Source organism: Glycine soja, chromosome 20 (assembly GCF_004193775.1).
Source record: "Glycine soja cultivar W05 chromosome 20, ASM419377v2, whole genome shotgun sequence".
NCBI classification, from domain to species: domain Eukaryota; kingdom Viridiplantae; phylum Streptophyta; class Magnoliopsida; order Fabales; family Fabaceae; genus Glycine; species Glycine soja.
The window spans coordinates 45,440,374-45,467,632 of NC_041021.1; the positions used below are offsets into that span (position 1 = coordinate 45,440,374).

The following is a 27,259-nucleotide window of genomic DNA, read 5'->3' on the forward strand; positions in this document are numbered from 1 at the left end:
TTCCACTTAATTATGGAAATTTAAATTTTGAATATAGAAATAGATAAATTTGAAATTAAAATATAAATATATTTGAAAGGAATAAACAACTCAATAAAGTAAAATTAGATGTTGAATACATTAGATAGGATAAGTGATGTGGTTTATTGAAAGAGAGGATAACTATTAAAAAAATTATCACATGAAAGTGTATTAAATATTTCTAACCAAAAAAACAAAAAAAAAAACAATATCATGTTAAGAAAAAACATGAAGTAAAAAATTATATTTTTAATTAGTATAAAAAAATATTTTTCATATAATTTCTTTTTTTATTTCATTATGTGTTCTACTCATTCACACAAATGGAGATAAATTTCTTTGCTTCTTTTTTTTTTCTTCCTATTTTTATCTATCCAGACAACACATCTTTTTCACTTTATTTCTTTTCTATTTCTATCACTCTTTTAGGATTTAATTCTGTCGTTCTTGTTTCTTTTCTTATTATTTCTTACATCTCTACTACACTGCTGAAGCATAAAAATATAAGTGAAATCTATTTAATATTCGCATTTTCTGATGCTTCTTCCTTTTAATTGCAAAATAATAATACTCACAGAAATTTTTAAGTGTAAAATAGAACTACTATCCAGAAAAGGCCTTAAAAACCAGCAGGGGGAAAATTAAGTAATATTATGATTCTTCTTGTATAGGTGAAGTTGAAGCTAAACCTAAACCTGGCCATATGTGGTAGCAGGCGCCAATCCTCAGCTGAAAGCTACCCCATTTTTGGATCATTATTAATTTGTTATGCAACCAAATTGTTGTTTAGCGTGCACAAATTGATTCAAATCAGGAATAAAATCAAGGACAGGCAACAAAACACTCCATGGTCAAAGTGATTCCATACGTAGTACAAACTTATTCAACTTACTGTCCAGTCCCTATTATGTATAATTTTTTTCCACCGGTACAATTGTACAGAATTCTCTGTGAAAAAGTTGTATAACCATGGCAAAGTCAGTATTTGCCTCCCAAAAATTGAGAATCAAAAATCTAGTAACATCAAAATATTATTAAAACAAAACAAAACAAAAACTTTGCAGCCTCTCCTGATGCAAGGACAAAAGGAAACTAGAAAGTGCAAATAATAAGTAAGCTGATTATGTAAGCTGGTATCCATGTTGAAATAACTAACTTGTAGGGCATTGACAAAGACTATCATATTATGTTAGAACAAAATACAAAAAACATACAAGTTGTTGCTGTAACACCTAAAAGGTTAAACGAAGCCTAACTTGAACTCTTTCTAGACTAATAAAGAGTTATTAAATAAGACTTAGAAATAAACCCATCATCAATATTTTTTCAAGAAAAGTCCACCAGAAGCCATTAGTAGCACAGCTAGAAAATCCCTTAGAGGCTATGAAATGGAAAGTCTCATTCATATCCCCATTGATCAGCTCAGTTTTTGAATCAGATTCTAACAAATTGACCTCTTTCTGGCATGGCTTTACCCCATATGGAACATGGCTTGATGACATTAGTCCAATTTGGTAGCAAAGGTTTGGGTTGTTCCAAGCCCCAAAACGCCTTCCCATTTTTCCAAAAAAGTCTTTAGAGAAGCTAAGCTCTCCCGTGAGATTGTTTCCACTAAGGTAAAGTGCATTGAGACAAGGCAGAGTTTCCAGCTTTGGTGACGGGTTCCCTGTGAGGTTGTTGTCACTAAGTCCCAAAAATCTCAACCTCTTTAATTCTGATAAAGACTCAGGAATTTCCCCTGTCAATCCCATGTTAGATAGTTCCAAAATGGCCAAATTCTTGAGGTTTTCCCACTTTAGGAATCTGACGTCTCCACCCAATGGATTGTTGGACAAAACCAATTCCTCTAAGGAGGACATCTCTTGCAAAGACAAGGTCAACCCTCCAGTGAACCTATTATTCCTAAGGTCCATAAGGGTCAGATTCTTAAGATTAGCAAATTGATTTAGAAGATTCCCTTCAAGGTGGTTGTTGCTCACATCAAGCTTCAATGCTGAAGTTAAGCTCCCAAGTGTCAAAGGCAAAGAGCCAGATAATGAATTGCTACTTAAGTCAAAGATTAATAACTCATTTAGCCCATCAAAAACATCTGGAATCCTACCAGTAAGATAGTTTCCAGCAAGAACAAGCTTCTTCAACTTGATGAGATTGCCAATGCTTGATGGTATTTCACCTGTTACACTATTTTCTAATATTACTAGTGATTGGAGGTTCTTGAGGACACCAAAACTTGAGGGGATGTTTCCGATGAGACCCGGGTTTGATCTAAACTCCAGTGATTCTAAGCTGCCTGCCAGTTTCTGCCAGTTTCCAGTGGGGATGGTTGCTGGAAACATGTATTGTGATTGAGAGCAATTGAAGAAGGATAGAGATTTCAGGTGCTTGAGCTCAAATAAATGTTGTCTAAATTCCAAATCTTGAGCACAACTCAGAGAATTGTCATGGACCGGTCCAATGTTCAAGGCAGTTACATACCAAAATCCATCAAACAGATCACAAGAGACCCCCTACAGAAGAAAACAAACACAGAAAACACAATTAAACAAATAATTAATCACCATGTTCTAGTTAAGTTACAATTTCAGTATTGAATTGCAAAGAGTTCTGATTACATGGTTGAAGGGGCAATAAAATTTCTTGTTAGAAAAAAAATAAAAAAGAGGGAGGAGGACAGCTACTGAGAAACAATTGATACACAAGGGATGAATGATCAACTGTAGAACTAAGCCAAGGGATTATACTTTTACCTTTCTGGCATCCAGCAGAATTTAAAAAGCTTAGGTTCACCTCAGAGTTCATTTATGAAATTGAGTGCAAAGTCTTATTTATATGGTCCTATTAACAATTAGCCAAAATCTTCAAGAGTAAAACAATGTTGTGTGTTCAGAGTTTCACTGTTGATTGTGAAAAAGTTTGTGCAAGTCATTAACCAAACAGGAACTATAACCTTGTAGCTATACTATTCCTACTGACACTCATCAAGAAACCATAGCCTTACAAAAACAAATTTGAACTGTCCAAACCTTATCTCTAGTACAGTACAAAGTAGTTGCTTGGACAAGTTGCAGTAAAAGGTACCTGAATTGGAGTCCAACCACAAGGATCTGGATATAGATCTGAGCCATTCCAGGAATCACCAACAAAGCCTTGAATGGTGGAGTATAGAGCTTCCTGCTCTGCTTTCTCCATAGGAGCTAATATATCAAGGTCTTCTTGTCCACAGCATCTTGCACTCAGAGAGAATATGAACATCACAAATATGGCATGACTAATAGCTTTGATTCTCTTCATGATGCTAATGAGTCAAAACAGGACTATCAGGCAGAGGAGAAATTCAAGATGGACGAAGCAAAATTGATTCAAACAACCACCACAAGTACTAGGAGGTGCTTGGCTTGAAACCTTGAATTCAAGTGCATCTTATGGTTGATGTATCACATATGCGTTTCTCATTTTAGAAGAGGAAAGAAAAAAAGAGAGGAAGAAAATCTTCAAGTAAATTATAACAAAAGATGCAAGATAAAGAAGGGTGAAAGTTGAAACAGATGACTGAATATCCCTCAGCAATGAAGTGGGTAGTATCTAGACAAATACCCCAACATGGGCCCTTACAGAAAACTACAGTTGTTTTTGGAAGAGCACGGGTTGTAGGATCAAGAAAGAAAGAACAAGATCCTGAATTTATGCTCAAACTTAGAAGGATAGTGGGAATGGAGGAAACACAAAAGCCGAGCAAGAAACCTGACCTCTTCCTTCCTTGTTGTGTTTATGGAAAAACTAAGGAAGTATATATATTTATAAAATATATAAGAGACAACAAGACAATGTCTTAGCACAGCTCTCGAAGCTCAAAGTCATAATAACAATGGCATTAATATATGATCAGAGCAGAAGCAAAGCCACTCCGAGGCCTATAAAACGGAAGCAAAAAAAGTTAGAAACAGTTTTTCCTTTTTTATGCAGCTATGCTATGCAAATTGCACACCCGATGTGATTGTCTTATTGAATACCATTATTAGACTAGTAATGTCTATGGTGGAAATTATGTAGTATGAAGTCTTAATTAGTAACAACTATTAAAAGTGTTATAGGTAGTTGGAGGCAATAAAGGGGTTAGAGTTGGAGGGATTAGTTGAAGCCTTGAAGGAGCGTTGAGTTGAGTTTGCGTAATACTAGTTGGGGACCATTGTCCATGCAAAAGGAAGAGGTGCATGTAAAAGCATGCAAGACAAATAAGGTTTTTTATCCGTTATTGCCTCGTTGTCTAGTGTTTTTTTCTTCTTTTTTTTTTTTGCTGGTGAGTTTTTTGACAGCACCATTGAAACTAAAAGGACAAGAGAGAGCACAGTGGCTAGCTTTCAAGAGTGTGCACTTAATCACATTGCTACATAATACAGTTAGCCCCAGAGTTGGACCATACCGCGTACCACTCGTTGAGTCTATTTTTCTCCTCAAAATTTGTAGCCATGTATGACAAATTCTCTTTTCTAACATTTTCTTGTTAACATGTATATTAACTCTGTTAGTCTAAGTTTATTTTAAATGTAAGTAGGTAAATAAACTTTTCCCTTTATTTAAAAGTGGATCGGCTCGTTAAAACTTGCGAGTAAATATGTTTGCACTTGCTAGAGAAAATTAAGAGTGGACACAGTTTGAAATGCAAAAGCGAAAAAGACAATCTCTTTTGTGAAACTTCTTTCAATGAAACCATCAATTGCTTGCAATTTAAGAAGATAAAGTTTTAACGTAGATTGGTTTCGTGTATGTTGCCACGGAATTCATAGTTGGCACAATAATTATCATAAACTATCGACTCTTTAAAAAGATGCTAGATGCTTGATGCTAATAGATTTTCCTGACAAAAATTGCTCAATATTTTTTATCAGTAAAATTTGCTCAATATGACAGTATTTTTTCTTTCATTTCGATGGAAAAAATGTTTCTTCTTCCAAATTTTAATTCGTAATTTGAAGGGAAAAAAATGTTCACGTGAAAAATATACAATGTTATATTTTACAAATTTTATATACCTGTTTTTGTATTTTATGAATTGAATAAACATATATTAGTCAAAAAGATTTAATTTAGTTGATTGAGAAGTGCTGTGTGAATTGTTATAAATCTTTTTATACTGATTTTTATTCTTACGCATAATAAAAAAACAAAAATTTAAGAAAATCATAGGTATATCAGAGTTGCTAAGAAAAGTTGAAGATAAATTAATTATAAGCAAATTTGTTCCTTTTGACTGGTTTTATATTAACTAACAGCGGGTTTTTTTTTTTTGTGTGATTGGAACGTATAGAGAAAGCTGGCTATATATGTATGAGCCAAAGCTGAATTGTTAAATAAACTGCAAATAGCCTAATCCATTAACAGGCTTTAATTAAAAGTTCTCAATATATTCATGGGGCTGTCGTAGCACCAATTGTTGGTAAGTGTAATTCCATGATAAGACATGAGATTGTTATATCATACTAAACCTAAATTTCCTGTGTTGCTATGGAGAAAATCAACTCCAAATGTCTATGTTCTAACCTATGTGAGCAGACGAATATATATAAAATTTAACCGATTTCAAAGTTTTTTGTGCTCATAACATTGGAGCAATGGTCTGAGATTACAAATTAAATATCCAACCAATACAATTAAATTACAAAGTTGAGGTAACAAGTTTATTTGCACTAGCAATTTGATTTTTATTTTTTTTAACTTTCTTAAGATTTTTAATATCTACTTTTATTTATTGTATATGAACTACAATAACTTAATTTCTATATATTATAAGTATAAAAAGTTTTATAGAGTCAATTAATAAAAAATATTGACAAATATTATGATTAATGTAATTGTCATATAAATCACCAAATTTACTATACATATCAAATTGTAACTGAATAATAATATAGAAATTCTTTAAAATATTTGTGCATCTAAAGGGGTAGACCCGAAAAGTGATAGAGATAGGAAGATCGTTCCTCTCAGTCCTAATGACAGTGAGATTGAACACCCATTAATCTTCATGCCTAAAGGATGAGAATAAGTTTGAAAAGGTTAAAGAAGAAATGAAGAGACTGAAACTTGCCTTGTTATATCATGTTAATTAGTAATTTGTGCAATTTTGTACATGGATTTTTTAGCCCCTTAAATATTTTGGGTTTTCCCATTTAATGGCATGTAGTAATGTTTGTACGTAAATTGCACACGACTTGTAATTTGTATGGGTAGCATTTCAAGAAGTACTGATGATCCACACTCAAAATAACCATGGTTTTAAGACCAAATAAATGACCATGATAGTGCATTGATCCATCAAACTCACCTAATCATCATCACCCTACCCGTGTAAAGGAAATTTGATGAGAATGGGAGAAGAAGATCAGGGGAACCGAACCACTTGTAAGTACCACTTATTGAGAAAAAAGAAGAGAAGATTCAAAAGAAAAAAGACCCATATGGATACTTAGTAGTAAGGACCACCCTATACTAGGGGATGGGGAAGGATAATGAAGTCATAAAAGGTTAAGCATGTGTAGCCAAAGGCAGCACAACTTTGTCACCTTTCATCGAGGGACTAATATAGCTTGATAAGTCTTTTTCCTGTCCTACTCTCTTTCCTACAAATTTTGTGGCTGCCCTTTGAGATATAACACTGCAGTCTATAGTTAATAATTACCCCCGATAAAAATGACGAAAAAACAATTAATTTGTGTGTGTTTGAATGTAATTTTGTTAAATTTCTTTTTGTTTTCCAATAACCTGATTTGTAGATTGCATCAATGGTCAATAAAAAAGAAGAGGGAATTACCTTATTTAGCCTCAGGTTACTCCACCTATAAGAGTTGCTCATTTAATCGGCTAATTATTAGCATAAACGTGTTTCAATTCAACCTTTATTCAAACCATGCTGCCAAAGCAACATATATACATATTTATTTTGTAGTTGGCAAGTTTCTTGGTCCAAATCTGCTATAATCATTCAAATTAAACTAGCTTGAATGCTACACGCTCCTCTTTTTTTTCAAGTTAAAAGTGTACGTTTCTGGTCAACTACTTCATACGTTCCATTTCCATTATAACTATGATTATCGTGGAATAGAAAACAATTATCTCTAAATAATTATTATTTTAGCTTTTCAATTTATAACTATGTTTCTTCACTTATAAGAAATTCTATTGTCCTGAAATAAGTACTAATTATGTTACGTTTTTTTAACACACGCATTTAAATTTCTTCATTGTTATAAGAAATTCCTAAACTATAAAAAATGAACATAGCATTAAATGCATTTTGAAAAAAAAAAGGTGAATGTTGACACGTTTGAACTTTTTCGACATTGATAACATGTGTTCACATCTTTCTTGAGTGGGTTTACAAATGTACTCTATGTCTCTATCATGATCTGCGGGTAGAATGTGTGAGATACATCCAATTTTACTACAAAATAGGCACGGATGTTGACAAAGTTAGTGATAATTTTTAATTATTATTACGTTAAATTAATTATTTTAAAATTTAAAATATTGACCAAAAGACTAATGTTATTAACAAAAAATGAGAAAAAAGATCAAAATAAATATTAAAAAATATAAATGATCAAAATGAAACATTTAAATTTTAATATAAAAAAATAAAGGATCAAAAGTAATATTTATCTTAATATAAAAGAATGTACATCGGATGGTTAGGATATTGATTAACATTTGTGGGTAAATATTATGTAATTTAATTGACATTATTAGAGGCATTAATACATAATTGAATTTGAAATACAATGTAATAAAATTTCAATAAAATGTAATATCCGTTAAGAGTATTATTCCCATAGTTACAAAATATTTTCTATGGGTAAAGCTAGTGTAGGCGGGAGACATGGCCCCAGTGCTTAAAAAACACTCCTTTAAAAAAAAAATTAAAGAACTTTTCAAGTTTTTCATTTGGTTTTTCAAAAAAATTAAAATTAATATTTAGTTCCCAACATATATACCACTAATTAGGGTTATTTTTTTGCACATATCGAGGCTCGAGGGCAAAATCTAGTGGTGTATGGGTTCTGTCGTTTTGCTTGGACGCTATCTTCTTTTCTGTTGTTGATGATCACATTCACATTCACATGCAAAGCTGAAGCATATCACCTTCAAAATTGATAAAGGCGCCTATAACTATAATTGGTTTTCTACTACCTAGTTATTTTATTCCAATCCAGTCCCTCTTCTCTCTTGCTCTAGTGTTTGCCATAATTAACCTAATAATATCTATATTCTTTCTGAATTTTATTGTTATCATATTTTAATGCTCCTGACCGTATTGATCTCGGCTATTAAGGTCCCTGTCTACATACGTGGCACAGATATATTTGTCAATTGCGGGATAACTATTTATGAGAATGGAGTAATTTTATCAAATTCATTATTAATTATCTTTATACTAGTTTTTTTTATTATCATAATATATGGAGGTGGAATATCTATTAATTTTATTAACAATTAATCTATGTTTTTTCAACCACATCTTAAACACAAAACTTTATTAATAAAATCTATCCAATTTTATTTGAATCAATAACATATTAGTATCTTTGTTCTAAACTACTAATTTTTTAATTAATAGTCATCAATAATGTATTTCACAAATTAAATTACATTCAACACTTTAGCACATTTCGATCTTAAATTTGGTTAGAAAAATGTGTCGAGATATAAGGATGAACATATATATGAATGGTAATGTTCTCAAAGAGTGTGTTTGATTGACTAAAACATAAAGGACCGAACAATACAAAAATATTTATTCAACAACATTTGATTTAAAAAATAACTAAAGAGCAATACAAAATAAAGAATGATGGACTAGATAATTATCATAAATAAACTTATAATTTATTAAATCCTTGTACAACTTTTTGTTCAGTATCTGACAAAGATAAATTAAAAATATAATATTATTTCTATTTTTTGACTTTTTATTATCTCACACTATTTTTTCTTTTTCATATTGTACCTTGGTCGTTGCCCAAAGTTGTATGGATTGTTGCTATTTCCTTTTTGCTTATTATTTCTTTCTTTTCCTTGTTAATTTATTCAAATGTTCACATCGTCATCTTCCTTCTTCTCGCTATGTTTTTTTTCTTTTGACCAACTCTAGTGAGATCACGACGTGCTACCATGTCGTCGCCACCATCACCGTGACCCGATGGCGTTAAGGGCCGTACCTCCTCTACATAAGTGCCTCTCCTTTGTTGCGCCGTCAAGGTGCTGTTAATGCACCAAGGATTTTATAGTAAATTTACATTATTTTGTCCAGTATATATCAAATAAAAATACAACACAAAAATACTTGTATTGTGCATTATTACAAAAAGTTATCATTTGACTTAACTACTTGTTTAGCATTATTCTATCTATTCTGTCTTTTTAGCAAATCAAACGCATCCTAAGAGTATAATACAATTTCAAAAAAATAACATACATAAATGTCTTTTCAAATAACCAATCGCATTGCATTTTTTCAGCTTTTTGCATCCTGAGTTTAGTATGCCTTCCTACACAAAGTTTGTTATTTAAGAATTATAAGAGACAAAGAGGGAAGAGAGACATCATGGATTCATGAGCTCCAGAATAGTGTTTGGTTAAAGAAAAATGTAGAGGAGAGAAGATTAATATTTTTCTGTAAACCTTTTTATTTGATTTAATTTTTAGGAGAGAAGAGGAAATCGGAGAAGAGTAAAATTCCTTCTCACCCAATTTTAGCTTCTCCACTATTGAATAAAATATCACTTGTTTTCCAAGAATCATACTCTGCATTAGAAGAAGCTTATGACAGATAGGATTTAAAGAATTTTCTGAAGATAACGAGTATAAGACGGCTACTAGTCAATTACCCTTAAATAAGAAAAAAAAATCAGAATCCCTAGAATGGAAATTAATAATCGCATGACCATGAAACATAACGTTCTAGTGTAAGAGGAAAGTGGGTCAGAGAGGTAATCAGATGAGAAAAACTTCCAGAGTTAGACACTTTTGCAATTTATTTTAGCCAAACACACAATGCAGCGTTTTATTTATTTATTTTTTTAAAAATATTGTCGGAAACACAAGTTGCACCTCAAAATTCTAGTAGGAGTGACAAGCAAGACATTAAGTCTAGAAAGAGAAAGGAGTTGTGACATAATATGGCTGGAGTTGCTTTGGAGTTTGGACAGCACAGATTACGGGTGAGCATTCTTGAGAAAAATATTTACACTGTATGCAAATTTGAAAAAAACAATAAATTTACTGGACTATGGAATCGGAAGATGGTAAAATGACTTCACAAAATTATTAGACATTTAAGAGAGTTTCACACAATTTTTCAATGAACAATTTACCAATTGAATTGAAATAATTGTTTCAGAAATCATTGAATTATTCTTATAAATTGTTGAATGAGATAAAAGTAATTTATATTTCATTCTTTATCACTACAAGACACTTTTATACCGAGAATTTAGCTTAATTTAACATTATGTATACTTAAATGGTAGAAAAGTAGAAAACTTCAACTAAGATATATTTTGTCATATATATTTTAAAATAAACAATTTCATTATAAATATAATATCATATACAAAATATTAACTGTTAAATAAAAAATTTAAATATAAACTATCACTGTGTGTAAAGATATAAATTATCAATTTATCACTAAAGGACACTTTTATACTGAGACCATTTTTGAAAGTCATGGCCTCTGTCATCAGATTGCTCTGGACTATGAACTGCCACAGAATCTTCCTGTGCTTTAACATCGGCATCCTCCTTAGTTGTTGCAACCTCCTTCAAGATAAAACGATTTATGAAAATTTGCATGGCCAATTACGGAATAGAACATTAGAGTATCTTTAAGAGTTAAGTTTTCTGGAGAGGACAAATTCTTCTTCCCTAATATACTCTATTTTAATATATTTTTTAAAATAAACAAAAATAAAGTGATAGATTAACATAATCTTTTATTTATTTTTATAAGCATTATAAAACTATCTTAATTTAAAAATAAAAGATTTGCCCTCCATTCCATTTCCCTCCAAAACTTAACTTCCAAACATAGCCTAGACTTCATAAGGCTACCACCACCAGTGTGTGGACTAATTAAGGATATCCTCACTCAATAATTAAGAAGTGGAAACTGTGACAATTATAATTGCTTTTATCATTCCCTATGCTTCATAGACACAAAAGAAAACTTATGCCAAGCACGAATTGGTGCAACTGGTTTTCAATTCCATATCTATGTGTACAGCCCATAACCCACAATTGGTCCAGGGTGTTCTCCTGCGTAGTCAATTATGTTTGCTTCCTGAGCTCCAGTTTGTCAAGTTTATCATGTTTCTACACCTGTTTTTCTTCTTTTTGCATTTGAATTACTCCCTTGGAGGATTTCTGAACACTACAAAATTGATAATTGTTGCACAAGCTAAATTTACTTTTTCTTTAAAAAAGAAAAATAATCAAGGCAAGTTATCTTTCACCCTTGCAGCAACATACTATAAGTAACTTGGCCATCTGAGCTTTATAGCCAAAGATATCAGCATTGACCTAATGACTTCGGGTAGAAAAGGCTTTAAACCGCACAGAAACTTATTTAGGAAATGAAGGCCAGAACCAAGTAAAAATGTTAATTTTTGTAGATGGGCCTGCTATGTTCCTGATCCCCACAGGTAAAGGCAAACATCGTGAATTAAGAATATTTCTCTGATATATAAGCCACTGAAATAAAAAAAAAAAAAATATGAGCACCAAAAGAAGGGAGATATCAAAAGATAAACTGAACTGGCCAAAAGTGTATACATTAGTTCCAGCTGTTAGGTCCACAACCTCCTCTGCCATCATGAAATCTGAGGCATCTCCACTGGGGTCTTCTTCTGCCTTGGTGGAAGCTAGTTTTACTGGCTCAATCCACAAATCACCAGAGTGATCTACAAGAAAGGAGTATAGATTTGCTTTAGAATAACTTTTTTGCCACATCAAAGAGTAAATGAAGAGCAATGCACTTAACCATTTCAAATTTGCCATGATAAGTTAAAGAAGTCATAGAAGCAATCTTGAGGATCATTTCTGGACTGCTTAAACAATAAGCACATCAATCTGGCAGAGAACAGCACAAAACAGTAATTAAAGGGTAAAACCTTTTGCACGGTTATATACAGCATCGTCTAGCCGTGAACGATACTTTCCATCTTCGTTGTTGAACTTCAACTTAATTTGACGGGGTGTTTTACCAGGGAAAAGCGGTTCAAGCAGAGAAAAAGCTGTGCCCATCGTTCTAACAACTTATGTCAAAATAATAAAAAAGGAATTAGGTAATTTGCTGTAATGTACAGCTCTTTCTGCCATCCCCCTTCTCTCAACTCCAAGAAAAAACAAAGTTACCATGTTAATAGTTGCGTTAAAGAGAAATAATAATGTCAGACATCTTGTGAGAGTTAAGCAAATACCTCATAAAACCGTTGAGTGTCTTGTTTTGACCATGTTGCCCTAGGTGCCTTTTTCATTAAAGACTGGTGATTGAATAAATGGGAAGTTGATGTAATCCCTTCATTGGCTTGATCATCATATGGGTCTCTACCATCTTCTGAACATGAGAACTCCTCTTCATCATAAGCACCAGCCTAATGAAGAGAAACTCCACCACTGCAGATAAATATTATGCAAACTGAAATTTATTTACTAGTCCACATGGCAATCAAAAGAGACGGTAAAAAGTAACAACAGCCAGTGTAAATGTAAACTCTTACTAAAGCAGAGTACCTTTGATTGGTGGAAGACATATAAAGTCATCGCCTCTTTTTTCTACATAGGAAAACAAATGGAAAGGTTGGTGAAAATTTAAGCCATAGTGTCATACTATGAGACTAACAATTGTTAGACATTGCAACACAAGGATTAGAATAGAGTATACACACCGCCAGCCGCTCCCTATGTTCTTCAAGTAAAATAGTATCCTTAATAGGTATTTGTCGTAGATCAAGTTCATCCTCAGGAATTTCCAGCAGAGCCTTGTCCACTATGAAAAAGAAAATCTTTTGCATAAGTATATAACCAAAGCTGAAAAATTAAACACAAATTTCTTCAGGAATTTCCAGCAGAGCCTTGTCTAGTAAGTTCTACCGCACCTTTTTCTTCATCGAGTTGAATGAGAGAACTTTTTGGGAGGTTCCTCAGACTTTTCTAAATCATCATTAGCCTTCTTACGCTTTCGAGATGTTTTTCCACTTTTAGCCACAAGTTTCTTCTGTGAACTTGTTGATACTCTTTTTTTCTTGGATGGATTATCGACTTCATAGTCATCGTCAAGGTCATTATTATCTTCAACATCCTCATTGAATGAACTGTTTGCAGGTTTACGAGTTGCTTGTTTTCTCAGCTACCTTGAGGTTTTACCACCTTTATCCTCCTCACCGGCAATAGAAGATATTATGTTCTTCCTTAGAGAAAATGATGTTGAGCCATCCTTTTTTCTCTTATTAGAATCCTGACAAGCATGGTTAATGACATGAAAAGTTATATACAATCAGATTCACAAGTCAGAAAAATGAAAAGAGAAAAAAGGAAGAGGAAAAGTCATAGTAACTGATATTTACTTCTTTTTCCCTCGTAACATCTGCATGCAAAGAATCAGCCAATGTGGGACTATCTGCAGCATTTGTCAACTCTTCATGCACTGGAATTCCATAAGTTGGATCTTCGCCAGATTTCATGGATTGATAATGAAAGACATCATCACCTGGGCGGGCAGGATTCAAGTCCACAATTTCCTGATACCAATAATAATCATGATCAACATTATTTAGCACTTGTAGAAAATTATCGTATCTTTGAAATCATATAATCTTCACCTCTGTTTCCGACCTATTGCTAGTGTGAGTATCATCCTCATTGAGGACTGCAGCTTCATTGAAGGTTAATGAATCTTGGGGGGTATGATACTTGGGTGGTATCACATTCCCCAAAAGAGTTAATAGAACTAAAAGCAGGTGAGACAAAATTTTCCTATGCACCCTTCTCATTGAAAGAATGAAGGGCTGGTTTTCCTACCCACAAAATTTTTCCAATCACCACCGAAGAAACCCATGGTCTCACATACTTACAAATTACAGTTGGTTGGGAGCCAGTCAACCATAACAATGAGATTTAAAGGCAGCAGCACAATAAAGTGATGCTCTCGAAAGCAAAAATGAAGATTTGAAGAGAGTTGATGTAATTTGGGAAATCACAAGGAATATAGTAACTCACTTGTATCAGTGGCAGCTTGGGTGAGAAAATCATTAAGAGATTCCAGCCCAGAAAATATGTCTGCAGCCTGTAAAGTACAAAATCCATCAATGCTTAGCAAATTAATGAAATAGAAAAACAACCATTAATTTTTCAATTACCTCTCCGGATGATCCAAAGCTAGAAGGCCAATCTCTAGTTCCATTATGAACTGCATCCTCTGAATACATAGCATTGGAATCCAGTTGGGAAGGAATTGTTGCTGCCAAGCTCTTATTCTTCAGAGAATGGAATACTTGAGCTAGTATCATCAAACTTATTGGGTAAATCAGTTTTCCTAAGAATCTCTGATGTTGGCAAAGGAAAACTGGTTGATTGGTTTAGCCCACCACTGCCATCACCACATGACTGAAAAGATTGAAAGTTGTTTGTGCAAGAAGTAGGCAACTCAACAGACTTTTCCATCATAACATTAGATGAAGCAGAAGCAATTGCAAGCGTATTGCCTACTCTAGGTTGTGGCTTAATCTTGGGTTTAAATTTATGAGCTACAATAAAAACCAAATACAGATAACTCATATTTTCAGTGATACGTAGCATATTTAATTATTTACAAAACCATCAATATCGCTAACCACACTAACCATTCCTAGCACCAGGATCACGGAGGATGTTGCCGAAAGGATCCAATTCAAATTCTGCAGATACTGCCTGAAAAGTATTCCCACCTTGATCACACCCATCTGAACCAGTAGAATTTAATGGAAAAAAGATAATAAAAAAAAATTAAAAAAAAATCCACTTGTTCTTTTCCAAAGTTTGACTTTGAATCAACATTGCTCTGAATCATTGCAACCTTATTATCTGAAGAACTTTTGAAGCCCAAATCCGTGCCAACTTGCAATGAATTGTCAATAAGTTCCAAACATTGGCTGCTATCAAGAAATGAACTTACCCCATTTTTATGTGCTTCTTTCATCCTATCTATGGTTGAGCAAGTTGCAGATGGAGCAGCCACATAATTCAATTAATTTTCTACAGCATTAGCAGGGTGAACTGGTGGTGTTGTGCCTAAACCGTGTGATAGATACGAAATGAATCAGATAAAATTTAATTCAAGTGATAACTCACATTGTGACACGTACAAGTCCAAGATGAAGAAAAGTGGTTTCATACAGACAAGCAAGGTGAACGCATAACTTACCATTATTGAGGTTGGCCTCAGGAACGAAATTAGTGACTGAGCCCCCCCTCAAAATCTAAATCTGCCTAAAATTGAAAAACAATTTAAGGAAAAATAGGTTACAAATACAACATATTAACATTGAAATCAATATAACCATCAACAAAAAAAGGAATTTACCTCAAACACTGGTTTTAAGAAGTTTGTAGAATTCTGATCAGCATCAACTTCAGATGCTGTGATTGTTGAATCATCCACCAAGGCTGCACTATCTCCTTTGGCAGTAACTTGTTCAGCACTTACTACGTGCAGCAGGGCCAGTGGTAGAAGATCATCAAAAGGATCCATTGAGGCAACTAATTAGGTGGAGTACAGTGTACAGTTGTATGCCACAAGCCCAAATCTGGAAACAACAGAAGAATTGTCCCGTAAATGCAAACTTGGAATTTAGATTATGATAGCAATTTGACATTCATAGCAGAGGTAGTTAAACTTAGAAAACAGTTTATTAATCATCTAAATAAAAATATGAAGGTCTTCATCAACAATATATGTTGATAGTTTATATAACAAATTTGGTACGCAGAAAGAGTATGAAACAACAATTTGGTTTTAGAAGAAATATCCATTACGTTCATTGCATCACAATATATATATATATACCATCATGGAGATTATTCCATTACTTTTATTGACGCGTTTCCTCCGGCGCTTAGTTCCATTATTGCTGAGGAAGCTCGCAGTGTTTCGTTGCCGCGCTTTGTAGCTCTTAGTTGTTTTGTTTCTCGACTTCTGTATCTAAACAGAAATTGATGAATCCGGTATTATATTTTTTAAATCATATTATAAATAAATGATAAATAATAAATAATTATATAATGATTTTTTTTTTCTAGACTAAGATATCCCCCACATTCAAAAACCACGATAAATATGTAAACATGCTTAAACAACTTAAGTCATCCACTAAATGTATTGAGCAAATAATTAATTCTTGCAATTTTATTATACTATTTTTTAAAAATCAATCAAATAAATCATTAAATCTTACGTGAATTTTGATTTTACATATGGCAATCAATTTATTAAATTTTATGGATTTTTATATAATGGATGATATTTTTTTAATTTAAATATTCAAACTTTCCCTTTTAAAAAGTATTGGTAGTATAAATAATTTATTCAACGAATAGCAGTCCTTACGACGCCCATTTATTGCGAGTAGCAGTAAAAAAAATTGACACGGAAGTTTATATTATTAGATTTTTATATATTAGTAAATAATAAGATAATTAAACGTATATTTAAGAATTAATGAGATAATAAATATTTCTCAATAATGGGTCAGAAAAAATAACAAAATATTTAATTTGCCGAATTATTAAAAGGTTGTTTTTTGTTTGATTAAAAAAGTTTATATCTATATTTATTTAGGTTAAATTTTTAAAGAATATATATAATATTAAAATACCATCTTATTAAATTTGTAAAAATAAGTTATGAGAAAATGTAAACGAAATTAATTTCAATAGTTAATTAATTCTTTGTTACGACTAATAATATTCTTATTTATTTGTGCTAACCGTTGTTATCTTATGCTATTCAATATTTTAATGCCAAAATTTGTTATATTATGTGATAAAAACTTTATCCGTATTGTCTATGCAAATAATATTATAAAATATTAATTCAAAATGGAATTTTGAGATCATAATTACTGTAGAAATCATAGGAATATGGGTTAATACTATTTTAAAAGGTGTAATTATTATTATCATTAAATACATTTCAAATCTTATTAATTCTATATTTAGCTCTTTTATGAGAATGTTTCAATTAATCAATTTATTTTTTGAAGTGTATGATATTGTCAAGTGTAGGTTTTCTTTTTTAATTTCAATTCAATTTATTGCTTAGAATGTTTTAGAAAGTGAGAATATCACATGTAAAGATTTCTTTTGTGTATAATATAACTATAGATATAGAAGAGATAGAAAAATAATTAAAGTTATTCTAAGAGTAACTTTAAACTTTAAAATTTAACGAGTTTAGATTCTTTCTATTTTTTCTCTATTTCTTTTATTATTGAGCTTTTGAAAAAATAAATTTTATTCCTCATAAAATATGCATCATTTTTATTTTATTTATTTTCCTAAAAGCGTATAAAAATAGAAAAAATGGAGGAGAAAAAAAGGGATCCATTTCCAAAGTGAACACCTAATAAGATGAACAAGTTCCGTATTAAAGCCAAAAAGAAGACTAGCATGTGATGTGTAGGAAAATAAAGTACCTGTTTTGCAAGCATTGAATTTCAGGCTTTACTTAATGATGTTTATCATCTATATCAACTTTGGCATTATTTCGTTTTTGTGGCAATCCTAATAGAGCTTGCCGTTGAGTAGACCCACTTGCTCCGAAAACTTCTACCCCAACAAATCAGACAAATTTAAAGCCCTTGATCTAAATATATTGTAGGTCCCTACCAAGAAAAAGAATCATACATTTTTTTTTACAGGATCATACAATGTTCCTGTTTTTATATTATTCTTTTCAAATGGCTATTTTATTTTTAATCCCTGGAAGCTTTATAATGCACTAAGGAAAAAGGTTCATTATTTAATTTACTTGCAATTATTGACGTGTCTGTATGTGTGATTAAGACAAATTTTATGCTAAAAATTCAAATAAGAGTTCTATTCTATATTCGATATAAAATGATTCTCGTAATATTATTCTCGTAAAGTAAGTTCAGATTGTACGTAAACTATGGCCTCTAATATAGATTTTAGACTGTGGATATGCTATCTTTTATTTCATAATAATTAAATGCATCAGAAGGGTGGGAAAGTCTGTGGTATAAGTCGTAGTTAGGTGTCTTGCTTAGTTGTATTCTTGTTGGTAGTTGAAAAAATGTCAAATGAAATCAGATGCAGAATTGAATATTAAAACATTATAATATCAAATCTCTAAATACTTTAAAGAAAAAATCAAGTGAGATGATTAAAATTCATGAAATAAAAGAAGTATCATTAATTCTTAAAAAAAGTATCATTAAGATCAAGTATTACATTTATCACTTAAAATAGCTTTGTAAAGAAAGGATAGAAAGATAAAAGGTAAAATATGTTTCTTTTTCAGCAGATACGATATATTCATTAATATTAAGATAATCTTTTTTTGATTTTATTCTTTTGAATTATTTTTTATTATATTTATTTTTAATTATTATTATTTCTATTATTATCACCTAGTAATAATATAATATCCATCTAATCACATCAAGTTATATTTTACTTTAAATGTTAGAAACATAATAAAGCTTGAATGGAAATAATCAAAAGAATGATTCTTTGAAAACAATAAGAAGAAAAAGAAGAACAAGATTGGTAAAGGCAAATGTGAAATTAGGAGAGGGAAACTAGAATGGGCAACGGGCAGAAACGGCTACATCAAATGAAAGTGAATGGGGGCATAAACTACCATTCCAACAACATCATAGTATTAACGTTAAAACGAGGAAGGAACAAAAACCATCGGAGAAACATGTCTGTGTTCTAGTTTCACTGTGGCAAAGTCCTTTCCTTTTTCAATCAATTTTGTTACTCTGCTTGTGTTTAAGTGTAACTTCATAATATTCTTGCCACTAGATCTTGGTTACATATTAGACCCACCCACTTGTGAATTTTGCTAATAAACACTTCGGGCCAAGATTGGTCAATGTGTCTCTTGGAATCAAAGTAGTGCAAGGAATTCTACTTGTCAAGGTTAACTTTTGTTTCTGTGAAGGGTGAAAGTTTGGAAATTGCATGTTTCCAAATCTGGGTCTTGCTTAATTCTTGTGCCTGGGTTTCTATCTGCTAAGTATCTTCTGTTCTGCCCCAGTTGTGGATTTCGGGCCTTTGATTTCCACTTTCAAACCTCCAATGGTTTGAACTGACTGTGATGGAGGTTAGGGGAAATGAGCATGGTTAGGACATTTATGTGGCCTATAGCTTCATGATAGTCAGGTTAGGACTCATAGTAGCTGCTTCCATTGCAGCCCTCACAGTTAAGCAGCTGAATGTGAATGACACAAGATCAGGTACTTTTGCTTATTCAATATTCATCACTTATTGTTATTATTATTTTGATCATTTCACTTTTTAACATGCAAAATGTTTCCACTTGCTTCATGTTGATGGCTATTCCTGTAAAATAATGTTCATCCTATATGTTGAACTTAATTGTCGTTGTGGCTCTCAGAACGCGGTGAAGCAAGGATTAGAAACGATCAAGATGAGGCTACAGAAGAGGCGCAGGTCAATTGTTCTATTGATGGTCACACCGAGAAGGTATTCAGCTGAAGTTATTGATTTTTTTTATGAGGGTTATGAGGATTTCTTTTGCATAATTGTTTTGCCTTTTTGTCCTCATATGAATGAAAAAAATGGGAATTTTTATTTATGTTTGCGACATGATTTGACACTGGTGCAGAGGGAAGAGGAAGAGCAAGAGGAGGTTAAGCTAATCAACAGCATAATCAATCAAACTGATGATTTTGAAGATGATATTCTACCAGAATTTGAAAAACTTCTATCTGGGGAGATTGATTTTCTATCACTTGATGAGAAGACTGATGAGGAGAAGAAAGGGGGAGTTTATGAAACTGAAATGGCTAACAATACCAGTGAATTAGAACGGTTACAGAATCTAGTGAAGGAATTGGAGGATAGGGAAGTGAAACTTGAAGGTGAATTGCTTGAGTACTATGGTTTGAAGGAGCAGGAAGCAGACTTTGTGGAGTTACAAAGGCAGTTGAAAATTAAGACTGTAGAAATTGATATGCTTAAAATGACCATTAATTCCTTGCAGGAAGAGAGGGAGAAGCTTCAAGAAGAGCTTGCACATGGAGCTTCAGCCAAGAGAGAACTTGAGGCGGCCAAAGGCAAGATCAAGGAACTGCAAAGGCAGATACAGCTTGAGGCTAACCAGGCAAAAACCCAGTTGTTGTTGCTCAAACAAAAAGTTTCTGGTCTAGTGTCGAAAGAAGAGGAGGCCGCCAAGAAAGATGTTGAAATTGGAAAGAAATTGAAAGCTCTGAATGACTTGGAGGTTGAAGTTGTGGAGCTTAAGAGAGAAAACAAAGAACTTCAACACGAAAAGCAAGAATTAACAGTTAAACTCAATGCTGCTGAATCTAGAATTACAGAACTCTCCAATGTGACAGAGGTCAGAGTCACCATAGAGTAGAAATATTTTACTTCAGATGCATGAAACCAATATTTAAGAATTGCTCATATTTGAACCAGTGAATGCTAAGTTTTCAGCTACCTAAAATGATCCTTTTTAAACAACGAATTAGCATCACTGGGTTCTCCATGTTTACCTTGTCAGTCAACTGAATACTTATCACACAATTATGAAATAATAGTTGAAAATACTGAAAAACCTCAATGTGTATCAATAATGTGATGCCAAATTAAACATTATCTAAATGGTGTTTATATTATTATATAAATATAAAACAAACTGAATCTCAAGTTTTTTGTCAACACCCATATGTTCTTTCTGCTGTGCTTTGGACTATGTTGATCTATGGTATGTTTAGTGGTTAATGGGGATGTAACAATTAGAAGCAAAGTCTTTTGAAGATCTACATAAATATCAACTATTTTATTAATTGGAAAATTATTTGAGAAAAATTATTGAAAAAGGTCATATACTTCTTTCATGGTAGTGATAAATTAATTATTAGATTTATATCTTTTACATGTAATGAGTACAATTTAATTTTGAGATGCTTTGCCTTGAACTGCAGAATGAAATGGTTGCCAAGACCAAAGAGGAGGTCAGTAGCCTAAGGCATGTGAATGAAGACTTGCTTAAGCAAGTGGAAGGACTCCAGATGAATAGGTTCAGTGAAGTTGAAGAGCTTGTATATCTTCGTTGGGTCAATGCATGCTTAAGGTATGAGCTCAAGAATTACCTGGCACCTCCAGGAAAATTATCAACCCATGATCTAAATACCAGTCTCAGCCCCAAATCACAAGAGAAGGCTAAGCAGTTAATGTTAGAATATGCTGGATCAGAGCATGGACAAGGTGACACAGATCTTGATTGCTACTTCTCTCATTCCTCTTCACCAGGCAGTGAAGATTTTGAGAATGCTTCTTCCTTTGATAGCTCTATGCATAAACATAGTGGTGTTAGCAAGAAAACTAGTTTAATCCAAAAGTTGAAGAAATGGGGCAAAAGCAAAGATGATTCAAGTGCTCTTTCATCAGCAGCCAGATATCTTTCAGGTGTCTCTCCTAGCAGGATGAGTATGAGTAATAGACCAAGGGATTCCCTGGAATCCTTGATGCAAAGGAATGCTGGTGATTCTGTAACCATCACTACCTCTGGACAGAAGGATCAGGAACCTACTGATTCTCCTGAAACTCTAGCTCTTCCTAACATAAGAAGAGTTTCATCTAGCGACTCCTTAAATTCTGTTGCAGCTTCATTTCAATTGATGTCTAATACAGTTGTTGCATATCTGGATGAAAAATATCCTGCATATAAAGACCGCCACAAATTGGCCTTACAGAGGGAGAAACAAATTAAGGAAAAGGCTGAGAAAGCAAGAGCGGAGAAGTTTGGTGGCAATTCAAATTTGAATATGACCAAGGCTGAAAGAGAGAGGACAACATCTTTGCTACCAAAACTCACCCAATTAAAGGAAAAGGCATATGTTTCTGGTAGTCCAAATGATCATCCTGACAATGTTAAGAATGTTGATAATCAAACCATTAGCAAGATGAAGCTAGCCCACATTGAGAAAAGGCCACCTAGGGTGCCTCAGCCACCTCCTAAACCATCTGATGGTGCTCCTGTTAGTGCAAATTCAAACCCTTCAAATGGAGTATCATGTGCTCCACCTCAGCCTCCGCCTCCACCCCCACCAGAACCACCAGGTGGATCACTTCCCACTCCCCTGGGAAACCTATCAAGAGGAGAGTTAGCTGGTGATAAAGTTCACCATGCTCCAGAGCTAGTTGAATTTTATCAAACATTGATGAAACTGGAGGCAAAGAAGGATACTTCATTAATATCATCAACAACTTATCCATTTGATGCTAGGAGCAACATAATTGGGGAGATTGAGAATAGATCATCATTCCTCTTAGCTGTACATTAAAATTTCCCTCCAGTTTTGTTATTTTTTCACATTGGCATTCTATCATTACAAATTTTATAACCTTTTTAATGGATCTAGGTGAAAGCCGATGTGGAAACACAGGGTGACTTTGTCATCTCCTTGGCAACTGAAGTTAGAGCAGCCTCGTTCTCTAAGATTGAAGATCTGGTGGCTTTTGTGAACTGGCTAGATGAGGAACTTTCCTTCTTGGTAAGTGTTAGTGTCATTTCTCCTCCATCATTAACAAGCTTCTAAAAACAAATTCATATAGATTGTAGATCTTGGGAGAAGGCATGGAAGTGTATCCTTTGTGCTGTTTTTCCTCATAAATTGCATTCCTTTTTATTCAAAATTAGGTCATTCACTTTGACCTCACATTCTCAGCTTTCATGCATATGAAAAAAAGGGCTAATTTCCTCCTTTGCAACTTTACATCCAATGGCTTCTGCATTTTATTCATCTCATTTTATTCCTTTATATAAGGTCGATGAACGAGCTGTTCTCAAGCACTTTGATTGGCCTGAAGGGAAAACAGATGCAATGAGGGAGGCGGCTTTTGAATATCTGGATCTGATGAAATTAGAGAAGCAAGTCTCCACCTTCACTGATGATCCCAAACTCCCATGTCAAACTGCTTTGCAGAAAATGTACTCGTTGCTTGAAAAGTAAGCATCATTGTTTATGTTAGTTTTATGTATCATAAATATATATTTTTTTTTATCGGAAAAAATAATTATATATATATAATAGAATTGGAGTACCAGAGGTACTTTGTACAAAGATAGGATTCCATAAACATGGTTCCTCAGTGAAACTGATATAGTTTGATTAGGAACCATATTGTGGCTACATATCTAATATACAGCTGCTAAATACCAATCAAAAACTACCCTCTACTGATACAAAAAGCCTTGTCGAATATGGCTTGACCAGTGATTAAAGTGCAGTGTGAAATCTTTCTCCAAGTTTCTAAGCCAAGTCCAAATTAAAAACATTGCATCCTCAACCAGCTTGTTGCCATTGAAAATTGCATTAGAGAATATAATTCTGTTGCGCATCTGCCAAATGGACCATACCACAGCCAGCCACCAACATTGCCATCTCTTTACCCTTATACCATCCACCTGAACAGATGAGTGTTGGAGGAAATGACATTTTGGGTTTAATGGAAGAGCACTTGTAATATTCATCCAAGACATGGTTTCCCACCAAATGGGCAGGATTTTTATGCAATGAATGAATAAATGGGATGCCTCCTCCTCCACACTACCACAGAAAGGACATGTTAAATCCCTGATCGGCACTTGTCTCCTCTGCAGATTTATCATAAATATTAGATTAGGAAGTCAACCCTTGGTGGATATTTTCTTGAGAACTCAATCTAGAATGACTTTTATCGAAATAGAATATAAACTATTTTCTGATGTCTACTTAAATGCTGTAGATTCAGACATTTCAAGTCACAAATATAGAATGCAACATACACTTGTTTAGTTTGATGTTTCTTGGTGTATGTGTTCCTTGCTATTGGAAATGGAATATAACCTATTTTCTGATGTCTACTTAAATGGTGTAGATTCAGACATTTCATGTTTTAAATATAGAATGCAGCATATACTTGTTTAGTTTGATTTTTCTTGGTGTATGCGTTCCTTGCTATTCTCTATAGATATAGCATGAACTCATGAAGCTTATTTATCAATTCATCTATTTCCATCTTGCTCTATTTTTACTTCCAGAGTGGAGCAAAGCATATATGCACTCTTACGGACAAGAGATATGGCTATTTCAAGGTACAAAGAGTTTGGAATACCAGTAACTTGGCTATTAGATACAGGACTTGTGGGCAAGGTATGCTTCTAAACTTAAAGAATCCATTTGGGTTCTAGTTAACACAAAGGACTTGTTCATTGAAGAAGGTGTTTTCTTTTTATACCTGTTGGGCTTGAAAATTTTGTATTTGGTTACAACTTGTTGATACCCCAGCCCCCTATACCGCATAAGCTTTTTCCCTTTAAAAGGCATAAGCTTCATTATGAAATCTTGTAACTGTATGTTTTTTCCCTTTGTACTTTTTCTCTCCCCCTAAACTTTTGCAATTTTATTTAGAACATCTCAAAAAAGACCTTCTTGGAAAATCCAATTCTATCATGCCTTCAATAGTAGCCTGTTTGCCAATATTACACAATTGTTTACGTATTGTAACAGACATGCATACTCTGAAAGTATAGGGATTCGATGGATAGGTAGGGAGAAAAATAATAGAATTTACTTAACTGATAGGACTTTGAATTGTTGTTTTGTTTTGTTTTGATGATATAGAACATTGAATACTTCTAGTGATACTGATATTCCAAGTATAGTTACAAGTGTATTTCATATAGTACAAGTCAAACGACTCAAACCCACTAACGATTCCCTTCAAGCTAAAATCAGCTAGTTACTCGTCTAATAGTAAGAATATCACAAGTAAACAAAATAGACAAAAAAGTAAACTTAAAAATATAATAACAAGGGCATGCCTTTGCTGTTATGACCTTGCATTGATGTCTGCTTCTGTTTGAAGCTAACAAATGGTCACTTAATTAGTAGTTGCTACTGGTAACTCTACCATTGCAGATCAAGCTTTCTTCTGTGCAACTGGCAAACATGTATATGAAACGTGTTGCATCTGAACTTGAAATATTATCTGGACCCAAGAAGGAACCGACCAGAGAGTTTTTGATTCTGCAAGGAGTGCATTTTGCTTTTCGTGTTCATCAGGTAATTTTAAGGCTCTTTGGTTATGATATCACTCTTCTACATCCCTCATAAACTAAAAATGATTTTGCATAGAAAAACTAGGCTAGCTGAAGTGTAGCAAAGTTTACTAATTATGGCTGAAAGAGCTATTTCCTCTTTAAAACCTGAGAAAAGCTCTTGCTCTAAATCATTATTGTTTCTTATTTTAATTATGTTTTTACTTTTTAATACTATAGCTAAAATGATATACATTAATGGTACAGCCAAGAGATTTATCTTGCTACAGGTGTTAAGATTTGCAATGCAATATAGAGAGGAACCATAGAGAACAACAAATACAAAGCAAGAAAAGTAGAAAACTAAACTATCCTAGAGTAATAAGGAAATATAGAGCTGTCAAAATTAGCCTAGCCCAATGAGCCAGCAGGCCAGATTGAGCTCTTAAAGTCTTAAAGTAGAGGCCCAAAAAGAATTGGACCAATTTGGCCTAGCTCGGTGGGCCAGGCTGACCCCCTAAAATGCTGGCCCAAAAATTACCAAACCTATTTGGCCTGGTATATTTTTCCTTTTAAAATTCATGTAATCTTAGACCAAAAAAAACAAATGGGCCAATTTGGCCTACCCCGGCAAGCCAACAAGCCATAAGAAATTTGGCCTTGCCCAGCCAACCCACTTTCCACCCTCTGGCTTGTCAGGCCAACCTGACCCATTTGACAGTTCTAAATTGAAATATATGAAATCTATATTATCAAACATTGGGATACAAAAATAATGAGTTAATTAGAGTGGAACTCTTTTCAGTTTGCAGGAGGCTTTGATACGGAGAGCATGAAAGTTTTTGAAGAACTAAGGAGCCGCATCCATGCTCCTCCACCAGGTGAAGATAATAATAACCAGAAACGTAGTTGATCAACAAAAGATTTTTTTTTCCAATTTTTTTTCACACTAGTAGTTGCTTCTCTAATATGTGTTACCCTGTTAGCTGTATATGTCATTCTTCTGGCTCAATTTTCATTGAATATACTGAATGCTATACAATGATATAAAAAAAATCATACCGTAGTTGTAGCTTTGTAAGGTGAAAATGAAAATAATGATCACTGTATTTGTACGGTTACACCAATGTAATGAACGACACTCATTAGCATTTTCTTTCTAAAATGTGTAAAATAAAGCTACTAGTCTTTTTGGAACCTGCATGTGGTTTTGTCACGCCCAAACTTAATCCCCCTTTGTGATTTTCAGTTCCACTGTACTTTTCATCTCCCTTCCCTTATTGGGGAAAAAAAAAAAAACTTGTGACATCTCTCATTTCAATCATATTATTTTTAACCATAACGTGTCTTGATAAAAAAATCTGATTTCAATTTTACTAAGGCTATGTTATGTTCGGCAAGGAGCTTGTAGACTTTTTTATTACTTAAAAATTTGTTTGACTGTTCAGTAAATAATTTTCTTTTAGTAATTTTTAACATTTTGTGTAATACTACTTGAAGTAGATTTTTTTAAAAATATTAGTTTCCAACTTTTTATATTTTATTCCCTTTTTATCCTCAAAATATTTGTCAATTTTTTTATCACCCTTTTTAAATAAACCATTGATTTATTGTCTGTTTGTTTTTCTCACTCATTCCTCCTACACATTTTTTATATTATACTATTTATTTTGACTATTATACTATTTATAATATTTAATTTATTATTTAAGACCATATTTCGCCAAATTGACAAGATAAATTTTGGATTTGTTTTATTTTAATTTTTTTATTATTTTAACCATTGTACTATTACTTAGACAAATCATCCTAAGATTATTTGTTTCTTTTTATAAAACTTTTTTTTTCTAATTGTCTCTTGCATTAATTATTTTTTTTAAAGTGTTCTTCATTAATTAACAATTTTTT

General features: G+C 33.0%; 2 protein-coding genes and 1 pseudogene across 2 annotated transcripts; 1 reads left to right on the forward strand and 2 right to left on the reverse strand.

Annotated features, from left to right (window-relative positions):
• Window positions 1-1,150: 1,150 nt before the first annotated feature.
• Window positions 1,151-3,958, reverse strand: LOC114402599 (piriformospora indica-insensitive protein 2-like). The gene is made up of 2 exons (XM_028365241.1): window positions 3,100-3,958; window positions 1,151-2,528 (listed from the first exon to the last, which is right to left on the reverse strand). The coding sequence occupies exons 1-2, from the start codon at window positions 3,310-3,312 to the stop codon at window positions 1,308-1,310; spliced, it is 1,434 nt and encodes a 477-aa protein (XP_028221042.1). The 5' UTR covers window positions 3,313-3,958; the 3' UTR covers window positions 1,151-1,307.
• A 7,031-nt stretch (window positions 3,959-10,989) lies between these two features.
• Window positions 10,990-16,231, reverse strand: LOC114402728 (annotated as a pseudogene).
• A 2,577-nt stretch (window positions 16,232-18,808) lies between these two features.
• LOC114403193 (protein CHUP1, chloroplastic-like) lies at window positions 18,809-26,551 on the forward strand. Its single transcript, XM_028365988.1, has 9 exons — window positions 18,809-19,535; window positions 19,697-19,785; window positions 19,928-20,662; window positions 21,252-22,604; window positions 22,692-22,823; window positions 23,097-23,278; window positions 24,353-24,464; window positions 25,233-25,376; window positions 26,157-26,551. The coding sequence occupies exons 1-9, from the start codon at window positions 19,451-19,453 to the stop codon at window positions 26,262-26,264; spliced, it is 2,940 nt and encodes a 979-aa protein (XP_028221789.1). The 5' UTR covers window positions 18,809-19,450; the 3' UTR covers window positions 26,265-26,551.
• The last annotated feature ends 708 nt before the right edge of the window (window positions 26,552-27,259 follow it).